The sequence below is a fragment of the Eulemur rufifrons genome, chromosome 8 (genome assembly GCF_041146395.1).
Source record: "Eulemur rufifrons isolate Redbay chromosome 8, OSU_ERuf_1, whole genome shotgun sequence".
Classification (NCBI taxonomy): domain Eukaryota; kingdom Metazoa; phylum Chordata; class Mammalia; order Primates; family Lemuridae; genus Eulemur; species Eulemur rufifrons.
In genome coordinates, this window is record NC_090990.1 from 32,416,781 (window position 1) to 32,439,102 (window position 22,322).

A 22,322-nucleotide genomic window follows, 5' to 3' on the forward strand; every position below is an offset into this window, starting at 1 on the left:
CTCCAGCCACATAGAAATAAGGTAAACAAGACAGTGAGAACATGAGAACCAAGCCTCAATTTTGCTTTGGCTGAACAGGCTTGGTTGAAGAGATCTTAATCCTATTCATATCATGTAATCTTGAGTGAGGATTGTTTTTATAAATCCCACCCAATTTAGCATTTCCTCTCTTCTTTGCTCAGGCGTACGATCCATAGCAGAATTTTTGGCAAAGTCTAAATCAGAAGAGACCCAGGAGCAAGTGCAGGTTCTGTTGGATTCTTTGGTCCATGGTAATCCCAAGTACCAGAATCAAGTGTATAAAGGTCTAATAGCTTTGCTGCCCTGTGCATCGCCCAAAGCTCAGCAGCTGGCCCTGCAGACTCTCAAGACTGCCCAGGTGAGCGAGGCTGCATGCTCCTGTGGTTCTGATTCAAATGCAGTAATCTTACAATTACCTTCCGCAGTTGCTCTTCACACAGGCATGAGAAACGGAGCTCAGCCTCCCACCGCATGTCTGTTGTTCAATCAGCGTTACTTCCAGGAGGCCAAGGCAGGGCAGAGAGTTCACGTCTCCCAGCAGAGTGATTTGTCCTGTTTACTTACGGATCAGAAGGATGTTGGCAGACTTAAAAGTGGTTGAGACAAGCAACAAGGATGATGAAAGGGCCGTAGAAGAGATTAAAGGAGTGGATTTGATAGGGAAAGAATCAAGGTGCATTTGTAGACAGCATGTAAGGGAAGAGGCCAGGTCTCTAGTGCCTGGGAAAGCTCCTTTGTTGTTGCTGTTGGCTTCTGCCCTTCTCTCAGTGCCCTAGAATGTGAGTAAAATCAGATTTGGGACATGGTGATCATATGGAGACATCGTGCCTAGTAAGGAGGGTACAGAGGCTCAAAAAATGGTTTTAAGATGAACCACCAGGGCTGGGCGCGGTGGCTCACGCCTGTAATCCTAGCACTCTGGGAGGCCGAGGCAGGAGGATTGCTTGAGCTCAGGAGTTCGAGACTAGCCTGAGCAAGAGCAAGACTCCGTCTCTACTAAAAATAGAAAGCAATTATCTGGACAGCTAAAAATATATATAGAAAAAATTAGCCGGGTATGGTGGCGCGTAGTCCCAGCTACTCAGGAGGCTGAGGCAGGAGGATTGCTTGAGCCCAGGAGTTTGAGGTTGCTGTGAGCTAGGCTGACTCCACGGCACTCTAGCCTGGGCAACACAGCGACACTCTTGTCTCAAAAAAAAAAAAAAAAAAATATGAACCATCAGAAGCTCCCAAAACTGCTCCAGAGAACGGGCTGGAGGCTGGGAGAAAATTAAGAAATCAAAGACATGGCCGGGCGCGGTGGCTCATGCCTGTAATCCTAGCACTCTGGGAGGCCGAGGCGGGTGGATCGCTCGAGGTCAGGAGTTCGAGACCAGCCTGAGCAAGAGCGAGACCCCGTCTCTAATAAAAATAGAAAGAAATTATATGGACAAGTAAAAATCTATATAGAAAAAATTAGCCGGGCATAGTGGCGCATGCCTGTAGTCCCAGCTACTCGGGAGGCTGAGGCAGTAGGATCGCTTAAGCCGGGGAGTCTGAGGTTGCTGTGAGCTAAGCTGACGCCATGGCACTCACTCTAGCCTGGGCAACAAAGTGAGACTCTGTCTCAACAAAAAAAAAAAAAACAAAGACATGATAAGGCCTGACCATGGCAGTGGGAATAGAGGTGACCAGGTTGGTCACAAATTTCTGAGATAGAAGGCATGAGACTTAAGGGAGTAAAGGAAATGGACTAAAAGATGACACACAGCTTTGGGCTTAGACAGCAGGGTGAGTTGTGCATCACCAAGAGAGAACAGGAATAAAGAGGAGAAATCAGTTTGATCTGGGAGAGTTAGGTTTTGACCCAATAAACTTGATGGGCCTTGGTGGTTCCCAAGTGCCTATCTGAGCAGCAGGCCGAGCTTGTTGCAAAAGATGTAACTGGGTCACTTGTTCAAAGAACATTGAATCCCAAGCCTCCCTCCTGTAGACTCTGACAGCTCTCGGGTTGGCCCTCGGTAGTACTTTTCCTTTTTAAGCTCCCCAAGTGACTCTGATTCCTTGCTTGATTGACTAATCACTGCTCAGCCAGTAGAGATGCCACTGGGCAGTAGAGAATGAAAGTGTGAAGCTCCAGAGAGAGGCCTGAGGGGAAGAGATCAGTTTGGATTTCATGAGCAGAGAAGCGATAACTGAAACGGAAGGAAATAAGGTCACCGGGTAAGATAGGCCAAGTCAGAAGAGAAGGAACATCTCCAACACTGAAGAGGGAGCTGAGGAAGCAGACCCAGCAAAACAGACCAGATGATCATCACCGTTTCCACAGTTTCCATTAAAGTGCCTCCTGCATGCCGGGCACTTACTTCCGCCATCTCTTTTAGTCTTCACTACAGCAATGGAGGCAGATATTATTATACCTATTTTAAAGATGACGGAACTGAGCCTCAGGGAGGTGTGTTAAGTGACTTATCCAAGGCCACACACTAGGTAAAAGGTATTTACTAAGTGGAGATTTAAATCCAGCTCTCTCCAAAGTCCTTATTCTTTCCACAGACTCTGCCTCTTGGAAAAGGAGCAATGAAAGCGACAGAAGGAAAATGGGGAAAAAATGGGGCTGGGAAAAATCAAGGGAAAAGAGTTTCAATAAGGAGGACTTGATCGGCTGGGTCAGAAACAGCAAAGGGATTAAGTAAGAGTAGAATGGAAAGACGGTCCCATCAGGAAAAGTTTTGGTGAATTAGGAGACTGTCCTATGGCAGGAAAAATTACATTGCAGCAGCCTGTGAAAGGATGAACAGGGGATGAAAAAGTGGCTTCACTTGGGAAGCTTGGATGTGAAGGGTAGAAAGAGCAATAGCAAAGGAGAAGACAGAGCTGAAGGATAGTTTTGTTAAATACAGACAAGCCTGAGGATGTTTAATGTTAAAGGAAAGGCACCGATGTGTGGGTGAAGTTGGAAGAGGTGGAAAAGAGAGGTTGACTGCTGGGGTGAGGTTCCTGAGGAAGAGGAGATTTTAGGATCTTGGATGAGTTCCACTCTCCCCGCCTGGGGTCCTCCCTCCCACCAACCAAGGTAGCAGATCTTGTTCCTGGACCTCTAGCAGGAGGCCAGCTGGCCTCCACTAATACCTCCTGAGCTACAGGGCTCAGTGGCAGCCACAGCAGATTTTGTCAGATTATTGACTGCCCAAGAATCTCTGCCCCTCCTCCCTGTTGTGTGGGGCCGAGACCCGGTGACTCACCACTGTCCTCCCTCCCTGTCCCCCATTCACCCAGGCACCAAGCTGTTTGGCACTCTTCGTTTCATTTCTCCCAGGTGGACAAGATCTAAAGAATAACCACCTTGTCCTGTTGTCTGTCTTGTCAGTCGATCATCGGGACCACACACCCCAGCATCGTGGACTGCGTGCTGAAGGTGCTGGGCACGATGCACCTGGAAGTGCAGTATGAAGGTAGGGAGGACTCCAGATGGCAGAAGGTGGCAGTGAGAGCTAGGTGGATCAGCTCTCAAAAGCTCTCTCTTACTCACAAAGAGCCATAATTATTGTCGAATGTTCGGGATGGCCCCAGCAGAATGTAAGGTGCTGGATTAGTATCCATCAGTGAGTTATTCAGAAAATGACAGTCACGTGAGCTTCGGATCAGCCCACGGTGCTTGAACAGTTATTAGAATCTGCTTGGATTCAGAGCTGGCTCTGGTTCCCCGCCTCACGTGGTGCTTCCCCTCCAAACAGAAATCACCCTGAGGAACGTCCTCCTTCTAAGAAATGAAATTGGATAATGGTAGTATTGATAAGTTTTCATTTATTGAGTGCACCTATGTGCCAGCCACTTTCCATACTTCATTTCATTTAATTCTCAAACTAAGCATCAGAGTACAAAGCCTGGTACATATTAGGCATTCAAATGTTCAAATGAATGAATAGTGGAAATAGGTTTTTTTTTTTTTTTTTTTTTTTTTTTGAGACAGAGTCTCACTCTGTTGCCCGGGCTAGAGTGAGTGCCGTGGCGTCAGTCTAGCTCACAGCAACCTCAAACTCCTGGGCTTAAGCGATCCTACTGCCTCAGCCTCCCGAGTAGCTGGGACTACAGGCATGCGCCACCATGCCCGGCTAATTTTTTGTATATATATATTTTAGTTGTCCATATAATTTCTTTCTATTTTTAGTAGAGACGGGGTCTCACTCTTGCTCAGGCTGGTCTTGAACTCCTGACCTCGAGCGATCCACCCGCCTCGGCCTCCCAGAGTGCTAGGATTACAGGCGTGAGCCACCGCGCCCGGCCGGAAATAGGTATTTTTATGTTTTTCAAGGTAAAACACTGAAGCACAGAAAGATTGAGTATGCTTCCCAAGGTTACACAGCTAATTGGATCCAAACCAGTTGGACTTCTGTGTCCAGGACGTTAAGAGGAACTGCAGGTCCAGGGAGCCTGGGAGGGACACAAGGAGCAGGAAAAGATCAGCTAAGGTCTGGAGGCTTGCCTCCGGCTTAGATGACTTTGGCAGCAGTGCTTAAGCTGAATGTCAGTCGTATTATTCCTTCAGCAGCATTGTCAGTGTTGTGTTTGTTTGACCCTTGCAGGTCCATGTGCATATGTGGGCCTTGTATGTTGACAAGTAATGCTATGTTAGAATCTGTTACCAGCTGGAGCATAGTGTCCTTGCCGGGGAAGAGTTGCCAGTGAGGGGGTAGACTGGTAGAAGGACCTAAGTAGGGGTCAGACCCAGAGGCAGAGGGTTGTCACTGGCACTGGAGCAAAAGAGACTAGATTAGGTGGCACTGAGACCTTCCTTTCCTCACCCCACCTCCATGCGGCAAATGTCATTCCTGCTCATCCATCACTTCTGAGGTTATGCGTTTCTTCTCTAAGGCCTTCCTTGACCCTGCCTTCAACCCCTGCCCAAATGTCAGCCCTCCTTCCTTTGAACCACCCTGCCCCCTCTCCCCTCCAGGACTTCCCTTCATTAGAGCCGATGCCTCCAAAATGGTCCAGATCCTCAGCACAGCCCCTAGCACGTGTGTGGAATTGTGAGTGGGTGAGTGAATGCTGCACATACTGCTGCATTAGCGATTACTTGCCTGTCTTCCTGTCTCATCCAGACCTCTGAGCAACGCCAGGGCAGAGACTGGGTCCGATTCATCTTTTTCCCTCAGGAACTGGAACATAATGGGTGCTCAGTAGAAATGTGTCGAATAAATTGATGGAAAAAATAGCTTATGCTGATGAACTCCTCCAGAGTTGGGAGTGGCCCCAGCTTCGTCCAACATTGGCCCAATTTAGAACCCCACTGCTTTTATTCAGTAACAACCAACACCGTCAGAGGCAGCAGGAACATGATGCTTTGCCACTGCCTTTTTTGGTTTGATGTATACTCACATGATAACAGTGAAACTGTGCACATCAAAACAATTTCAGATATGTGAGACTTATAACAGGTGCTCAGGAAATGTCTGTTGAATGAATGAACCAGGTACTTCAAAATAGTCTTCAGGTTGGGCATGGTGGCTCCCACCTATAATCCTAGCACTTTGCAAGGCCGAGGTGGGAGGATCCCTTGAACCCAGGGGTTCAAGACCAGCCTGGGCAACATAGTGAGACCCTGTCTCTATAAAAACTAAAAAAATTAGCCAGGCGTGGTGGTGCATCCCTGTAGTCGCAGCTAGTCAGGAGGCTCAGGCAGGAAGATTACTTAAGCCCAGGAGTTTGAGGTTGCAGTGAGCTATGATGGTGCCACTGAACTGTAAAAAAAGAAAAAAAAAAAAAGAAAAAGTCTTCATGTAACCCAGAATATAGAGAATTCGTATGTAATGACTGTCCGCTAGGGCAACTATTTCCCGTGATCAGTGTAGGCTTGAAGTTAAGGGAGAGAATAAGGCCCACATTCAGCTTCCACTAAAACTTCTCCCAAGTCAGGGGAGGAAAGTTCTGAGAGGTCTTAAATGGGATCCTGACCGTGGGTGACTGGAGAGGATCAGAAAATAATTTCTTTGAGTTTGAGTACACAAAATTGCAACAACCAAGGTGGAGCCCCCCTGGGATGGTGGCAACAGAATCAGAGAAGAAGCCTGTGACCAAGAGAAAGCTGGACAACAGTGATGAGAAGAGTGAGTGGGTGACATGGACTGACCCAAAAAGGCAGGGTTTGTTTTTTTAAACAAATATTTGTTGGATATCTGTGGTGTTCCAAGAAATGCCCAATACTGGGGTTTTGCTTGTGTGTGTGTATTTGTATTGAGGAGAAGAATGAATGATTTGGACGAAGGGTCAGGGCAATGTCCACTCTACCTCCCATGCTGCATGTGGGGGTTGGGGGATGGGTGTCGACATCCTTTCCCCCAGGAAGGCTGCAGGGAAAGTGGAATTCCCAGGGAAGAGTCCAATGAGTGCAGGAGGGAGAGGCTTAGGGTGCCTGGTGATCGTCTGCTTTGCAGGGGGTGTCAGTGATGGAGGAGCCACTCGCCAGCCTCACCTCCTTTTTCTTCAAGACCCCCACCTTCCCGCCACCATATCTATCAATCTGCCTGACCATTGGTCACATTAGTCACATTCTTTGCTCTCCTTCCCATTACGACAGAGTGTCCCTGTTCCTATCACAGGCACCTCTTCTATTTATTCTGTGAAGCACATTCCTTCCAAGACTTCACTTCTGCAGTTACCCTCTCCCTTTTTCTCTGCTGGTTCATCGCCATGATGTGAAATATGCTCTGTATCTCCCATCTTAAAAAGGAGCCCGTCCTTGGGAATCTATAGATTAAAAGAAATTTAAAAGATATGTCCCAAAAAAACGTAAAATGATAGCATTTAGGGATGCACACCCCTCTTTGACCCCAAGTTCTCCTCCAGCTAATCATTTTTCCATTTCCTTCCTGCTTGACCTCTCAGCTGCTTTTGACCCAGTTGACCCCTCCCTCGCTTTCTTCTATTAGCTTCTGTGGTACCACTTTCTTCAACTTTCCCTCCTGCTGGCTGGTTTTGCCATAGTCTCCTCTGGTGCTTTCTCCTATTTCTCTACGAGACTATTGGGTCAGCCTACCTCTCATCTCTTTATCTACACTTTCTCCCTAAGTGATTTTGTCTGGGGCCATAGCTTTAAATACTCTCTCTCTCTCTCTCTCTCTATATATATATATGTATACACACACACACACACACACACACACACTAAATCTGTATATCTGTATCTCTGGCCTTGATCTCTCCCCGAAATCTCCATGTGTATGTCTAATACATATCTCAAACTTATGGCCAAAACAGAACTCTTGACTTTCTTCCCCAAACCTGTTCTTCCTCTCGTTTTCCCTATCTCAACCACCAACCAAATTGCGCAGGTTAAAAATGTAGGTCTAATACCAGATTACCTTCTTTCTCTTGTCTCCCACACCATCCCATGCTTACCAAGTCTTCTAGGCTCTATCTCCACTTACCTTCCCTGTCCCCACTGTGATCACCCTCGTCTAGTCCACTGTCCTGTCCCCTAATTTATCTTTCTGCTTCCATTCTGTCCCTCTGTAACACATTCTCCCACTGCAGCCAGAATGAGCATTTAAAACATATAAATTATCCATTCCTTGGAGATGTGTGGATAAAAAAAAAAAAAGAAAAAGAAAAAGAAAAAAATAAAACATATAAATTAGACAATATCACTCCTTATCCTCTCATTGACCTCGGCTGAAATCCACACACCTGCCATGGCCCACAAAGCATAGAAGGCTCTTCCCCCTGACCTTGGATTGGTGAGAAAAGAAAAATAGCTCAGAACAGTCTGGGCTATGTGAGGTGTGCAAAACTTATCAGGCCCAGAGAGGCAGGAGTATGGGGTTTCAGTCATGCCCCACTCCTGCCCCCACTCCCCTATCCCTCCACCCATGCCTAGGGGCCATTGTTTAAAGTCATTTTGTTCCTGACCAGCTGCCTCACCCATTATCTTCATGTTGCTGGACTTTGTGATGCAGAGAACAATGTGTAGCCAATCAATCACTTATGTTATTTTATTTATTTATTTATTTATTTATTTATTTTAGAGACAAGGTCTCACTCTGTTGCCCAGGCTGGCGTGCACTGGTGCAATCATAGCTTACTACAGCCTCAAACTCCTGGGCTCAAGCAATCCTCCCTCCTCAGCCTCCTGAGTAGCTGGGAATACAAGCATACACCACCACACCTGACTAATTTTTAAAAATTTTTGGTAGAGGGGGGTCTTGCTATGCTGCCCAGGCTGGTCTGGAACTCCTGACCTCAAGCGATCCTCCCACCTCGGTCTCCTAAAGTGCTGGGATTACAGGTGTGAGCCATTGTGCCTGGCTGCTTATGTTACTTTAATGTAAATTATTGGAACACTCAGGACTGCCTCTTCTTTTTCCTTAAAAATCCACTTATAACTGCTGCTAATCGGAGTATATATTCAGGGCAACTTGAATCTGTGCTCCCGGGTTGCATCCTCAAATTTGGCCCAAATAAACCCTCTACTTAGGTTGATTTGCCTCAGCTTCTACCTTTTAGGTCAAACAATGGACAATTTCTCAAACTTCAAATGTAAGCTCACATGTCACCTCTGAGAGAGGCCTTCTGTGACTCCCCTATCTAAAGCTTCCCCCTTCCCTCCCACCACCCACTGCAGTCCCCCTCCACCAGATCACACCATAACACTTATCCTCTGTGGAAATTGTTTACTGTCTGTTCTGTGCCAGAAATTCAGCTCCAGAAAAGCTGAGAGGGCATCCTTTTTGTTTACCATTATACACCAGTGTCTGAACAGTACTGGCAAAAGTAGGTCCTTAAATAGTTGTTGAATAAATGAATGAGTGAATTGGCATGAATGAATTGTGTATACCCTGATGTATACTGACAGCCATCATATTGAGAATAGAATTTGAAATACCTAGTTTTTTCAGTCCAGATGTCCAACCATAGTCCTAATGGCTTAGAGGAGGCTGTGTGTCTTAAGTGACCGTTTATTTCTTGAGTTCTTAAGACCAAGGAAGAGGATATGGAGAAGGAGGAGAAAGAGAAGGCTCTTGGAGGAAGGAAGGAGACGGAAAGGACTCTAGAGCTGTAAGTGGTTCTTCCAGTTACCTATTACTTGTAACAAACCACCCCAAATTTAGTACCATGAAACTACCACTATTTTATATGCTCACATATCCTTTAGTTCAAGAATTTGTAAAGACACCACGGAGATGGGTTATCTCTGCTCCACAATGTCTGGGACCACAGCTGGGACTACAGGCTAGTGAGGATCAGTATCACTGACTTTTCCTTTTGCTCCAGGCTCTGGTATGGCCCCATTTGGCACTCTTACCGATCCTGTCTGCACTGGACATTTTGAGATGTTGTTCATAATGAATTTTTTGCATAGATTTTTGATTTTTAAAAAAATATTGGATCAAAACAGTATTTATTTTAATTTATGAGTTTCTTGATCCAAGCTCCCTTAAATTTTGCAGCTGAGGCAAGTGCCTCCCCCTAGTCCCAGCCTTGGGTAGCACAAGGGAGCTGGAACCATCTGGGGCCTTGGAAGTGGTGTAACCAAGTCCAAGCTCATACCACTCACCTCGGGACAACCAGAGAATCGAGAGACAAGGTGTTGGGGCCAGGAAAAGTGACTTTTATTCAGAAAGCCAGAAAACTGTGAAGACAGCAAACTAATGGCCTAAAGAATCATTTTAAGTTAGTATGAACTTTAGACCCCTTTTTATATTAAGGGGAGGGGGAAGGTTGCAAAAGGTAACCAAGGACTGCAGACCTCGGTGTCAGTGAGGGTCTGAGGAGGTTGTAAAACTTCTTTGCTCTTGGTCAGTTAGCTTTGGATGAGTAGGTCAGGTCATGATGTTCCTGTAAATCTTTAACGTAGCATTGTTACTTGTGTGTATAGTTTTCTTATCTCCCCGGAAGTCAGTTTTGGGAAAAGAACAGTTACCATCTTTCTTCTAACCAGAAGCTTTTAACCTAAAAGATATCAGGAGGGCATCAGAAGCAAAATGGAGCTAGATATGTGAAGCCTCCCTTCCACTGTTACAATGGGACTCTGCTGGGACTGTCAACTGCACTAGCCTCACGGGCTCTCTCTGTGTAGCGTTGGCTTCATCACAGCCTGGCGTCTGGGTTCCAAGAGGTGGCAGCCAAGAGCAAACTTCTAAGACATTCTAGACCAAAGCTATATGGCCTTTTTTGACGTCACCACATAAAATCACACAACATCACCTCCTGCCCAGATTCAAGGGAAGCACAAAGACCGCACACCTCGATGAGAAGAGGGTCAAATAATTTTGTGGCCAAGTTTTAAAGTCACTATGGGGGGCTATGTGGGACCTGGGGGACATATGTGGTGATGGCTCTGTGTCTGTCCAAGTGTGACAGGCTTCTCTCTCTTCCTTTTCCTCCCGTTGCTCAATATTTTAAGGCAGTTTCCTGAAATAGGTTTGTCTGCCAGAGCAAGGTTCATAAAATCGCATCTCCTCCACACCGGTGGCTCCTGGAGGAGAGGTGGGCAAAGGAGCATGGTGTTCGATGCCGTGGGAATACCCTGCTGTCTAGTCCCCGCTGCAGGAGATTCCGGTTGTCTATCCTTGTTGCATTCTTCACTTTGAAGTAAAAATAACCAGGGAAAGAGGATTCCGGTTGTCTATCCTTGTTGCATTCTTCACTTTGAAGTAAAAATAACCAGGGAAAGAGGATTGACTCCTACGTCCACTAATTTCTTAGGTTTTTTTTATCATAGAATTAAGATTTTAGAATTTCTTTTAATGATGAGCCCATTTGATCTAAGAAAGCCAAAATCAGAGTGAACTGATTTTGTTCACTCTGTGAACAGGGAGGACTTCTCCAAAGTGGTCCTGCCTGGAATTTATCTCCATCTATAATTGCTTTTAAGTGAAAAATGGCAGTTTCCTCGCAGAGAGGATTGCTGTTCCAGGAATTAGTGGTATCAGAACTAGCAGTCTACAGCCACGGAAGTAGTTGTTCATTGGTCTCCCTCCCTAGAGAAGAGAAATTTCAAAGCCATAGAAAGTTTTTTGGAAGAAGAAATTAATGAATTCTGTTGGGAATTTGAAATGTGAGTGTATATAAATATGTTAGTATCTTTTACAAATAAATTATTACCTAAGAACACAAAAATTACTATGTATGACTTAATTAGAAGCAGACCAATTCACCATAAATTAATTTGCCAAATGCATGCTTGCCAAAAATCAATTGGCCAAATGACAATTTGCTGAGTGGCCAATTCACCAAATTACTAATTTAATGAAAGCATGTTTCCTTCAAATATATGTAAAGTTATAGCAGTTCATATTGGTTGTATTAGTTGGGCCTAAGAGAGCTGGGAGAAGCTGGAACTTCAGAGTTCTTGGGGACTTCATACTCTCCTCTGCCTCAGTACCCCCTTTCTGCCCTTCGTTGGCCCCTTCACCTGCCTTTCCCTGCCCCACCCTGTCCCCATGCCATCTTCTCAAGGGGGACAGTCTAGACCATGCAGTATGGCAACCTCCAGCAGGTTGCCTCTCCAGGTCCCCTCTGCCTGCCTCTGTTCCCTGCCACTGCCCTAGAGAGAGCTTGTGCAGAGACAAATGAAGATTCCTTAAAGTGCTGTGAAGACAAAATGGAAGCCAGTACATTCAAACTTTGCATCAATCTACAAAAGCTGTTCAAATCAGGCCATCTATATCAGTTCCCTTGCTGTATAACAGATTACCCCAAAACTTAGTAGTTAAAAACAGTAAACATTTATCATCTCACACAGTTTTTGTGGATCAGGGATCTGGAAACAGCTTAACTGAGTGGTTCTAGCTCAGGGTCTCTCCTGAGGTTACAATCAAGATGTCAGCTGGGAGTGCAGTCACCTGAAGGCTTGACTGGGGCTGGAGGAGCCATTTCCACTGTGGCTCACTGACATACCTGGCAAGTGAGTGCTGGCTATTGGCAGGAGACCTCAGTTCTTCACCACGAGAACCTCTCCATAGGGCTGTTTGAGTGACTGCACAACATGGCAGCTAGCTTCTCCCAGAGCGAGTAATCCACAAAGAGAGAACAAGGAGGAAGCCCCAGTATCTTTTATAATCTAATGTCAGAAGTTGCACACTGGCCAGTTGCGGTGGCTCACGCCTGTAATCCTAGCACTCTGGGAGGCCGAGACGGGAGGATCACTCAAGGTCAGGAGTTCGAGACCAGCCTGAGCAAAAGCGAGTCCCTGTCTCTACTAAAAAATAGAAAGAAATTATCTGGACAGCTAAAAATATATAGAAAAAATTAGCCAGGCATGGTGGTGCATGCCTGTGGTCCCAGCTACTTGGGAGGCTGAGGCAGAAGGATTGCTTGAGCCCAGGAGTTTGAGGTTGCTGTGAGCTAGGCTGACGCCATGGCACTGTAGCCTGGGCAACAGAGTGAGACTCTGTCTCAAAAAAAGAAAAAAAAAGTTGCACACTGTCACTCTGCTTTGTCCTATTAATCAGAAGCCAGTGATTAAGTCCAGTCCACACAAGAGGGGGAATTAGGCTCCACTTCTTGAAAGGAAGCACATTAAAACTTTGTGGATGCATTTTAAAACCACCATACCATCTAATAAAAATTATTGAAAAGTTAACAAATATGTATAAGAAACAAGTTTATGGTAAAATGGAACTGTTTATGAATTTGTAAAATGGTCATTTGGAGGATAAAATTTTTGTCTAATTGACCTAAAACCTGGAATTAACTTGACTTGCTAATAAAATGATCATGTTTCATAGAGCAAAGATGAAAGTATGGCTTATCAGCCCCAAAATACAACATCAAGGTTAATGGCTGAACAAATTATTGGACTAACGTAGTAGAATCCTTTAGAGTTGTTAGTGCAGGGAAACAGTAACCCTAAGTGACCAAATAGGACAGACATGAACAAGTCTATGTGTCACACCTATTTCCCCACCCTCCCAAGACCTAGAGAGACTGGCGGTGGGTAAGAACCTCATTGTTAATTTTCTTAGGTTCTTGGCTGTATAAAGTTACTTAGGTTACTAATTCTAAGAAATACGATTTACTTAGAAATTAATCACAGATTTGGTTTACTTCTTTCTTTTTCATAAAAGTGTGTTTTTGTTGTTTTTTTAGAGACTAGGGCTTGCTCTGTTGCCCAGGCTGGAGTGCAGTAGTGCGATCATAGTTCACTGCAGCCTCAAACTTCTGGGTTCAAATGATCCTCCTGCCTCAGCCTCCAGAGTAGCTGGGACTACAGGCATGTGCCACAGTGCCAGGCCCATAAAAGTATTTTTAAAGTAGAGATTCACATAACATAAAATTAACCATTTTAAAATGAACAATTTAGTGGCATTAGTATACATTCACAATGTTGACAAAAAACACCTGAGGACAGAAAACATTACTAATATTATGGTGAACCATATTTTTTTTTTTTTCAAATTTTATTTTATTTTTTTTTTAAAACAATAGTTTCATATTTTTTTCCCACCCCCCCCTTTCCCGAGTCAGCACCTTCAAGTGTTACCACTCCCCAAACGGTGCGCAATGCACTCATTGTGTAGGCATACCCCCATCCCCTCCCCCACCCCCCACCTCAGTCTCATGTCCAATTGGTGTCGTTTCCAGATTTGTATTTAGGTGATGATCAGGGAAACCAATTTTCTGGTGAGTACATGTGATGCTTGTTTTTCCATTCTTGGGATACTTCACTTAATATAATGGGTTCCAACTCTCTCCAGGAGAACCATAGAGATGTCGTATCTTCATCATTCCTTATAGCTGAGTAATATTCCATGGTATACATATACCACAGTTTACTAATCCAATCATGTATTGATGGGCATTTGGGTTGTTTCCACATCTTTGCTATTGTGAATTGTGCTGCTATAAACATTTGGGTACACGTGCCTTTGTTACAGAATGACCTTTTTTCCTTTGGGTATATGCCCAGTAATGGGATTGCTGGGTCAAACGGCAGGTCTACTTGAATCTGTTTAAGATACCTCCATAATGCTTTCCACAGGGGTTGCACTAGTTTGCAGTCCCACCAGCAGTGTATTAGTGTTCCTGTCTCTCCACACCCACGCCAACATGTGTTGTTTTGGGTTTTTTTGATAAAGGCCATTCTCACTGGGGTTAAGTGATATCTCATTGTGGTTTTGATTTGCATTTCCCTGATGATTAGAGATGTTGAACACTTTTTCATATGTTTGTTAGCCATTTTTATATCTTCTTTTGAAAAATTTCTATTCATGTCCTTTGCCCACTTTTTGATAGGGTTGCTTGATTTTTTCTTGCTGATTTTCCTGAATTCTAAATAGATTCTTGTTATCAGTCCTTTATCTGATGTGTAGTATGCAAAAATTTTTTCCCATTCTGTAGGTGGTCTGTTTATTCTCTGGACTGTTTCTTTGGCTGTGTAGAAGCTTTTTAATTTAATCATGTCCCATTCATTTATTTTTGTTGCTGCTGTGATTGCCTTGGGGGTCTTCTTCATAAATTCTTTGCCTAGGCCAATGTCTGTAAGAGTCTTTCCTACATTTTCTTCTAGAATTCTGATTGTATCACGCCTAAGGTTTAAGTCTGTTATCCACCGTGATTTGATTTTTGTGAGAGGTGAAAGCTGTGGGTCCTGTTTCAGTCTTCTACAAGTGGCTAACCAATTCTCCCAGCACCATTTGTTGAATAGGGATTCTTGTCCCCAGAGTATATTCTTTCCCGCTTTGTCAAAAATTAGGTGACTATATGAGGATGGTTCTATATTTGGATTTTCTGTTGTGTTCCACTGGTCTGTGTCCCTGCACTTGTGCCAATACCAGGCTGTTTTAAGAACCACGGCCTTGTAGTATAGTTTGAGGTCTGGCAAATTAATACCTCCCATTTTGTTTTTGTTGCTTAAAATTGCTTTTGCTATACGGGGTCTTCTTTGATTCCATACAAAGTGTATAATTATTTTCTCTATGTCTGTAAAGAATGATGTTGGTAATTTAATAGGGATTGCATTGAATCTGTAGATCACTTTGGGTAGTATAGACATTTTAACAATGTTGATTCTTCCGATCCACGAGCATGGTATATTTTTCCATCTATTTGCAAGTTCTGCTATTTCTTTTCTCAGTGTTTCATAGTTTTCCTTATAGAGGTCCTTTACCTCTTTAGTTAGATATATACCTAGATATTTTATTTTCTTTGTTGCTATTTTGAAGGGTATTGAGTCTTTAATTTGGTTTTCCGATTGACTGTTATTGGCATATATAAATGCCTCTGATTTGTGTATATTAATTTTGTAGCCTGAGACTTTGCTGTATTCGTTAATCAATTCCAGGAGTCTCTTGGTTGAATCCTGGGGGTTTTCCAGATATAACATCATATCATCAGCAAAAAGTGAGAGTTTGATCTCTTCCTTCCCTATTTGGACTCCCTTGATTCTGCTCTCTTGCCTGATAGCTCTCGCAAGGACTTCCAATACTATGTTGAAAAGTAATGGAGACAATGGGCAGCCCTGTCTGGTTCCAGTTCTAAGTGGGAGTGCTTTCAGTTTTTCCCCATTCAGTATGATGTTGGCTGTGGGTTTGTCATATATGGCTTGTATCATTTTTAGGTAGGTTCCATCAATGCCTATTTTGTTAAGCGTTTTTATCATAAAAGGGTGTTGAATTTTGTCAAATGCTTTTTCTGCATCTAATGAGAGTATCATATGGTTTTTGTTTTTGCTTCTATTTATGTGGTGAATTACATTTATAGATTTACGTATGTTGAACCACCCCTGCATCTCGGGGATGAAGCCCACTTGGTCGTGGTGGATTACTTTTTTGATAAGTACTTGGATTCGATTTGCTAGTATTTTATTGAAAATTTTTGCATCTATATTCATGAGGGAAATTGGTCTGTAGTTCTCTATTTTTGTTGTGTCCTTTCCAGGTTTTGGTATTAATGTTATATTGGCTTGGTAGAACGTGTTGGGGAGAACTCCATCCTTCTCAATATTGGAGAATAGTTTATGTAGGATGGGCACCAGTTCTTCTTTGTATGTATGGTAAAATTCAGGTGTGAACCCATCTGGACCAGGGCTTTTCTTTTTGGGAAGGTTTTTTATTGCTGTGAACCATATTTTTAAAATTGTTTTCTTAGCTTCATGCCCTTCACAGGGTTAAACAAAACTCGAAGCTCTCATTTTTAAAGCTACGACTTCTGCCTCACAGAACTTTGTGCCTTTGCTTTGCTCCTCTCAGCTGACCTAGCTCCCCCCTTCCCTGCTATATGAGGCCATCTGTCCTGTGTTACTTCATTGAACAATTGTCACAAGACTCTGACACTAAAGGAGACTTTCACATAAACATCTGTTGGCTATTTTTAAAAGGTGCATTACTTCCCCAAAATTATATGAGCACTTCAACTGTGACACTTTATTCAGCATTTATAAAACTTGATAATACAGTCTTCCAAGGGGGTTAAGTAGAAAGTCCGGGGGAAAAACTTATTTCTAATTTGCCTGGCCCTCAAAACATCTGTGTCCTGCCCTTGCCTGATACTGCCTCCCCTTTGGGGACAGTGGTGGTTGACTCAGGTCTCAGGAATTGTTCAGAGCATCAGCACGTGGCTGATTGGACTGGGTGAAACTTGCCTGGAAGAGCACATACCAGTGGAAGACACACCATAGTATTGCTTTTCTTTCTTAGCAAAGGCAAAATCATAATAATTCTTGATCCAGAAATACATATACCACCGTAGCATGCAACATTAATTACTTTGTTGCCTGGCTTTAAAAAAAATAGTGCATAAAATACATTTTTAATGTTAATATTTCAACTTTGGGTTTTGAACACGATGTGGTAAAAGAAATACCGGGATGTACAGGAATCAGAAACAGAACGCAATTGGTCAGGAAGCTGCGTGACACTGATCTCTTCCTTAACGGTGCAACATACCAAACAAGCACACTGGTCCCCTGCTGGAAAGGAAGAAAACCGCCGCGTGGAAGCGCACTTCTCACATGTGGCCAGTAGGTGGCAGTCTTGTCTGGAGTGCAGAAAAGGAATCAGGACAAGGCCGTAGGAGCAAAGACACAGAAAACAAAGCTCATCAGTGCTGTGAGCGCCTTGAAAATGGCTCTGTGGAATATGGAATAGGCACAGTTAACAGGTGTGATGCTATTTCTAAGGCTCCCTCTGCCAAAGAAATACTAAGCCTGCTGCTACAGCTCTGTCTCCTGTTCACTGTGATTCTCTAGGCAAGTCATTCATTCTCAGTTTCTTCATCTAATCAATGAGGTGCTCAGACAGGTGATTATCAAGGTTTCTTATGGTGCAGACAGGCTGTAGATTCTCTAGTTCCTCTTTGGACTAGAGGAATGAATCTTTCCTCTTGCACCACCGAAGTTTCCCTGGAGTGCGAATGGCAAGCACTTTGCATCTGTTTTGTTTACCGCGGTTTCATCGGCAGGTATCTAGCACTGTGCGTAGCACATGCTCGATCACTATTTGTCAGATGAATGAGCATGGGCTCCGCAGAGCTGCTCCCCAACTTCATCAGGCCTGAACTCTCAAACGTTCAAGCCCTCCTGCTCACACCCTCCTTGAATACCCTCATCCTTCCTACTGTATATTCCTATTCCTCCGCCAGTCCTTCCGGTGTTGAGTTTTCAGCAGCATTCAATCCCAGGTCCTCTTCTACTTCTTTGCTGTCTGTGCTACCTCATCCACTCCCACGGCTTTAATTGCCACCTGTAATGATAGAAACAATAGCAGCTAACCTTTATAACGTGTTTACTCTATGCTGGGTACTGCTCTTGCTCTTAACTCATTTAATCCTCACAACAAGCTGCTAAGGTGGGCACTATTATTAACCCCATGTTGTGGGTCAAGGACAGAGTGATTGAGTGATCTCTCTACAGCTCAGACCACTCTCCTGAGCTCCAGACTCATGTTTCCATTTGCCTCCTGAACATCTCCCATTGGTTGGCACCAATGGACTTCTGATATTCCAGCTCCAAAGCTTTCCTTCTCCGAGGTCCCAATCTCAATGAAAAGTACCCAGCCACCCAGGCTGGACATGTGGGTAATCGTCATCTCTTCCAGCTTCCCACCTTCAACCAACCTCTAATAGAACCAGTTAATTCTAGCTCGTCAATATTCAAATCTGTTCCCTCTTCTCCATTCACTCTCCACTGCTGTACTTTGGGTCTTCGTATTTCTCACCGGCACTGCCCTCCATCGCTCCAATGCGCTGCCCACACACAGTCTGTTTTCCTAGTCCACCAGCGGAGCGGAGGCAGCAGAGCTGAAGAATGTGGGCTTTGGAATCAGACAGTCATTCTTATTTTCTGTTTGGTCTTGGCCAAGCTACTCAACCTTTTGCATGTTAGTTTTCTCTGCAATGAAAGATGCAAAAACGCCTGCTGTACAGGGTTGTTGGTTCATGCAAAGCCCTTCAGAAGCTGGGGCTGGCCCACTTCTACAGGCTTAGCTCTGACCCATGACCCAACACCCTATGTCCCAGCCAGACCTCCCTTGCTTGCCAGGCCACAAATGTGACGTGGCACTATCCAACACGGCACTTGCCACATTCTGTATTTCAGCCCCTCCCTTTTCCCCATAGCTTTGCCAACTCAAGTGTCACCTTCTCCAAGGAAGCCTTCTCCTGATTCTCCATCCCCTACTCCCTCAACTCTGTCACTCAGCCTGGCTTCTTTGTGCTCCCATGGCCCTGGTAACACTATATCATAAATGCCAGTTTCCTAATTGGTGTCCCCCCATTAAATTGTGATGTCCCTAAGGTCAGCGATTTATCTTAGTCCTCTTCAGAGCCCTGGCACAGAGAAGATGCCCAATAAGTCTTTTGTTGGATAAATGAATGAATCAATGAATAAATCAACAACTGCTTAAATTTAAGACAGTTGGGTGTTAATAGCACCACAAGCTTTAGGCAAAGCTGCCGAAAACTGTAGTCTCTTGTTGCCCCTTGCTTTCTGAATGATTCTGCTGTGCTCACTAGCACATCTGAAGAGTTGTAACTGGCTGGGTTCTTGTGGAGACATTTGGTCAGGGACTAGCACTTTTGCTTTGGGTGTAAACAGTGACAGCTGTGAATTTTAAAACCCAATCAAAAATGATTCAGTGAATAAATCTTCATTTTTCCAAGGAGTTTCAAGTGTTGCAGATACATAATTAATGAAAGATCAAGCATTTAGTGTAAAGTGAATAGGCAGAACTGGATATTCTTCTCGTGGTTTACTTCGTCCTATGCAGGCAGAAAATGCTATATTTGTGGTCAGGGAAATTTCATAAAAATATCTTTACCCATTCATTTCTACCCTGAATGTCCACCAAGTCATGTCTTGCTGTAGGACAAGCTCTCTTAGGCCCAGGATGTCCTGGCTCAAAGGTGCTGCCAGCTTGTGCCTGGGAAGAGCCCAGCTACTAATGAGGAATGTGCTACAGCTGACAAAGCCAAGTGTCATCAGATACAAGGAGGAGCCAAACCACTTGGATCCAAAAAATGAGCTGTACTAATTCAAGAAGAGGGAAGAAAGGTTTTCGTAACCAAACAATAGCAGAGCAAGTGAGAAAACCTTGGGGATTTCACACATCAGCCAGTGCAGGCAGCCAGAAGTATCCGAGGCTGCAATTTTGTCCAGATGAGAGTATTTTGGGGAAGCCGGGGGGATTGGGGTGCTCTGCACCTTCCCAGGGCTGGCCTCTTTCCCTCCACAATGTTACTGGATCTGTGATTCCAAATTAGAACTACATCTGGGCAACCAGAGGCTGCTAGCGGTGGGCAGCTGGGATTGCAAGGGCTACTCTGGAAGATGTGGACAAAAGGGGCAGCCCAGAAGGGATGGCTGGATGGTCATAGGGAGTGTTTCTGAATGAAGCAGCTGTTTCTGAATCGGGAAGGTCCACAGAAGAAAGGGTCAACTGCAGAGTCTGTCCCCAGAGTGCTAACAAGCACTGGAAGGGCTAACACAGGGTGTCCTTCAAGATCTTCACCTGGGGGTAAATCTTTGATTCTGTAACTGGGAAAATCAGGATGAAACAAAACTGGCTTTGTGCAGAGCTTCAGGACCAGGCCCCCTGGTGTACCCCGTGGCTCTGGAGCCTGGGGGTGGGTGGTAGGTGCCCAGGATCTGGCACAAGGGCCATTTTGGGGAGGTAGGCTGGTTATCTGTTGGTAGCCTTTCTGTATCTTTCCTTAGATTGACTCACCAGTCCAAACTGATTCTCTTTTTCCTGCTAAAGGGCACCCTGAGGCCTGGCGTGAAGTCAGCTCCCCCACCCTGTGACAGTGTTTGCAACGCATGATGTTCAGCAACGAGAGGAGAGTTGAGGGTGCAGTGTGCCAAACACAGGATGGGCTGCTGACTCTCTCCCCAGCCTCTGCCTTCCAGACCACTGCTCTGTGGGTAATTGTCAATGGCAGTTTTCTGACAAGATTATAAATCACCAGCACATGTTCACTCTTAGGCAGCCTGTGTTTGTTTGGAGTTAAGCAAGTAAATTTTCCAAGAGCTGAAAGCAGTCTCTTGTGGAGACCCGTTCTGTGTGCTCTGAGGATCCAGGCAGTCCCCTTCACTGGCCATTTCACCAGGCACCCTGTGTCTCCCACTGTGAGGAAGGGCCCCACCCTTCACTTTCCATCATGCCTGGCTCACATGAAGTGTTGCTCAGTTCTGGGCTGGCCAAGAAGTATGAGGTCCTGACTTCAAAGAGCTCTCTCAAAGTTGGCCGTGGGGGATGGGGCCAGGGCTGCAGCAGTCCTGGCTTTCCGGCCTGTGGAAGAGTCAGAATTGGGAATGATTCTGTAGCTCAGTGTGGATGAGGAACACAGTGGCCAGAGCAGAGCCTCCCCTGGAGTCATTGACCACCAGCCTGGCAGTTTCCAAGCATGGTCCTAGGCTGCCATACCAAAGTGGTCTTTAACAGGGACGTAGGATCCAGTCAGTTCTTTTCAACATCTGTGGAGCATGCATTGTGTTCCTGGAATGGTTTGAGGCTCGGGATAAGCAGAGATGTCAGATATGTTCACTGGGGTTTATACACGAGTGCAGAGACAGACCGTTACTGGATAAGACCAGTGTTCTGTGGCAAGAGGACAGCACTGTGGGGTCAGAGACACAGAACATCTACTCCCGAGTAGAGAGTGGAGGCAGGGGGAGAAGGGGCCAGAGAGCTTCCTGAAAGTTGATTTCTGAACTGAGTCTAGAAGAATGAATAGCAATAGCCAGGTGAGGAAGACTTCCTGACAATGGTAGGCTCGGCAATTTAGACCAGTCTTCCTCCTGGAACTAGTAAAATATCTAGAAGAAAAAAATTGTAATCTCCTTATTAGCATTGGAGAGCAGTACAGGGAGGAATTACCAGACCCAAAGATAGGGAATGATGAGAACCCAGAAAGAAAACTCTAACACTTAAAAAAACTAAGAAGCATCAAAAGACAAAGGAGAGGCCAGGCGCAGTGGCTCACGCCTGTAATCCTAGCACTCTGGAAGGCTGAAGCAGGAGGATTGCTTGAGCTCAGGAGTTCGAGACCAGCCTGAGCAAGAGCAAGACCCCCATCTCTACTAAAAATAGAAAAAATTAGCCAGGCATAGTGGCACACACCTGTAGTCCCAGCTACTTGGAAGGCTAAGGCAGGAGGATCGCTTGAGTCCAGGAGCTTGTGGTTGCAGTGAGCTATGATGACACCACTGCACTCTAGCCTGGATGACAGAGTGAGACCCTGTCTCCAAAAAAAAGGCAAAGGAGAGAGAAGGCACCCAGAGCCTGCCTTAGGTGTGATGTCTGAAACTCTAGCATAAATACTTTAAGCTGGGATCCCAGAAGACAGTGCCCTTAAAGTGAGGGTGAGCCAGAAATAAGCCAGCCCTATGGATTACACAACCACCTGGGTGGTCCAGGAAACCTCAAGTCTTGAATGTGGACAAAGATCATCTAGAATTGTTAGTGCCCCAAGTGCCTGATAGAAACAAATAAAAATCATCTCTGGGCCGGGTGCGGTGGCTCACGCCTGTAATCCTAGCACTCTGGGAGGCCGAGGTGGGCGGATCGTTTGAGCTCAGGAGTTCGAGACCAGCCTGAGCAAGAGCGAGACCCCATCTCTACTAAAAAATAGAAAGAAATTATATGGACAGCTAAAAATATATATAGAAAAAATTAGCCGGGCATGGTGGTGCATGCCTGTAGTCCCAGCTACTCGGGAGGCTGAGACAGGAGGATTGCTTGAGCCCAGGAGTTTGAGGTTGCTGTGAGCTAGGCTGACACCACGGCACTCACTCTAGCCTGGGCAACAGAGTGAGACTCTGTCTCAAAAAAAAAAAAAAAAAAAAATTATCTCTGGAAGAAAGTAACTTCATCCTAGCTCTC

At 45.0% G+C, this 22,322-nt stretch overlaps 1 protein-coding gene across 5 annotated transcripts in view; it reads left to right on the forward strand.

The window, feature by feature from the left end:
- The window catches only part of ARMH1 (armadillo like helical domain containing 1), a 48,851-nt gene that overhangs the window by 21,354 nt on the left and 5,175 nt on the right, over nt 1-22,322 (forward strand). For all 5 annotated transcript variants that reach the window (XM_069479860.1, XM_069479862.1, XM_069479863.1 and 2 more), the window contains 2 exons: nt 183-379; nt 3,371-3,455. In XM_069479860.1, coding sequence (XP_069335961.1) covers nt 183-379; nt 3,371-3,455 — 282 coding nt within the window. The remainder of the gene's footprint in view (nt 1-182; nt 380-3,370; nt 3,456-22,322) is intronic.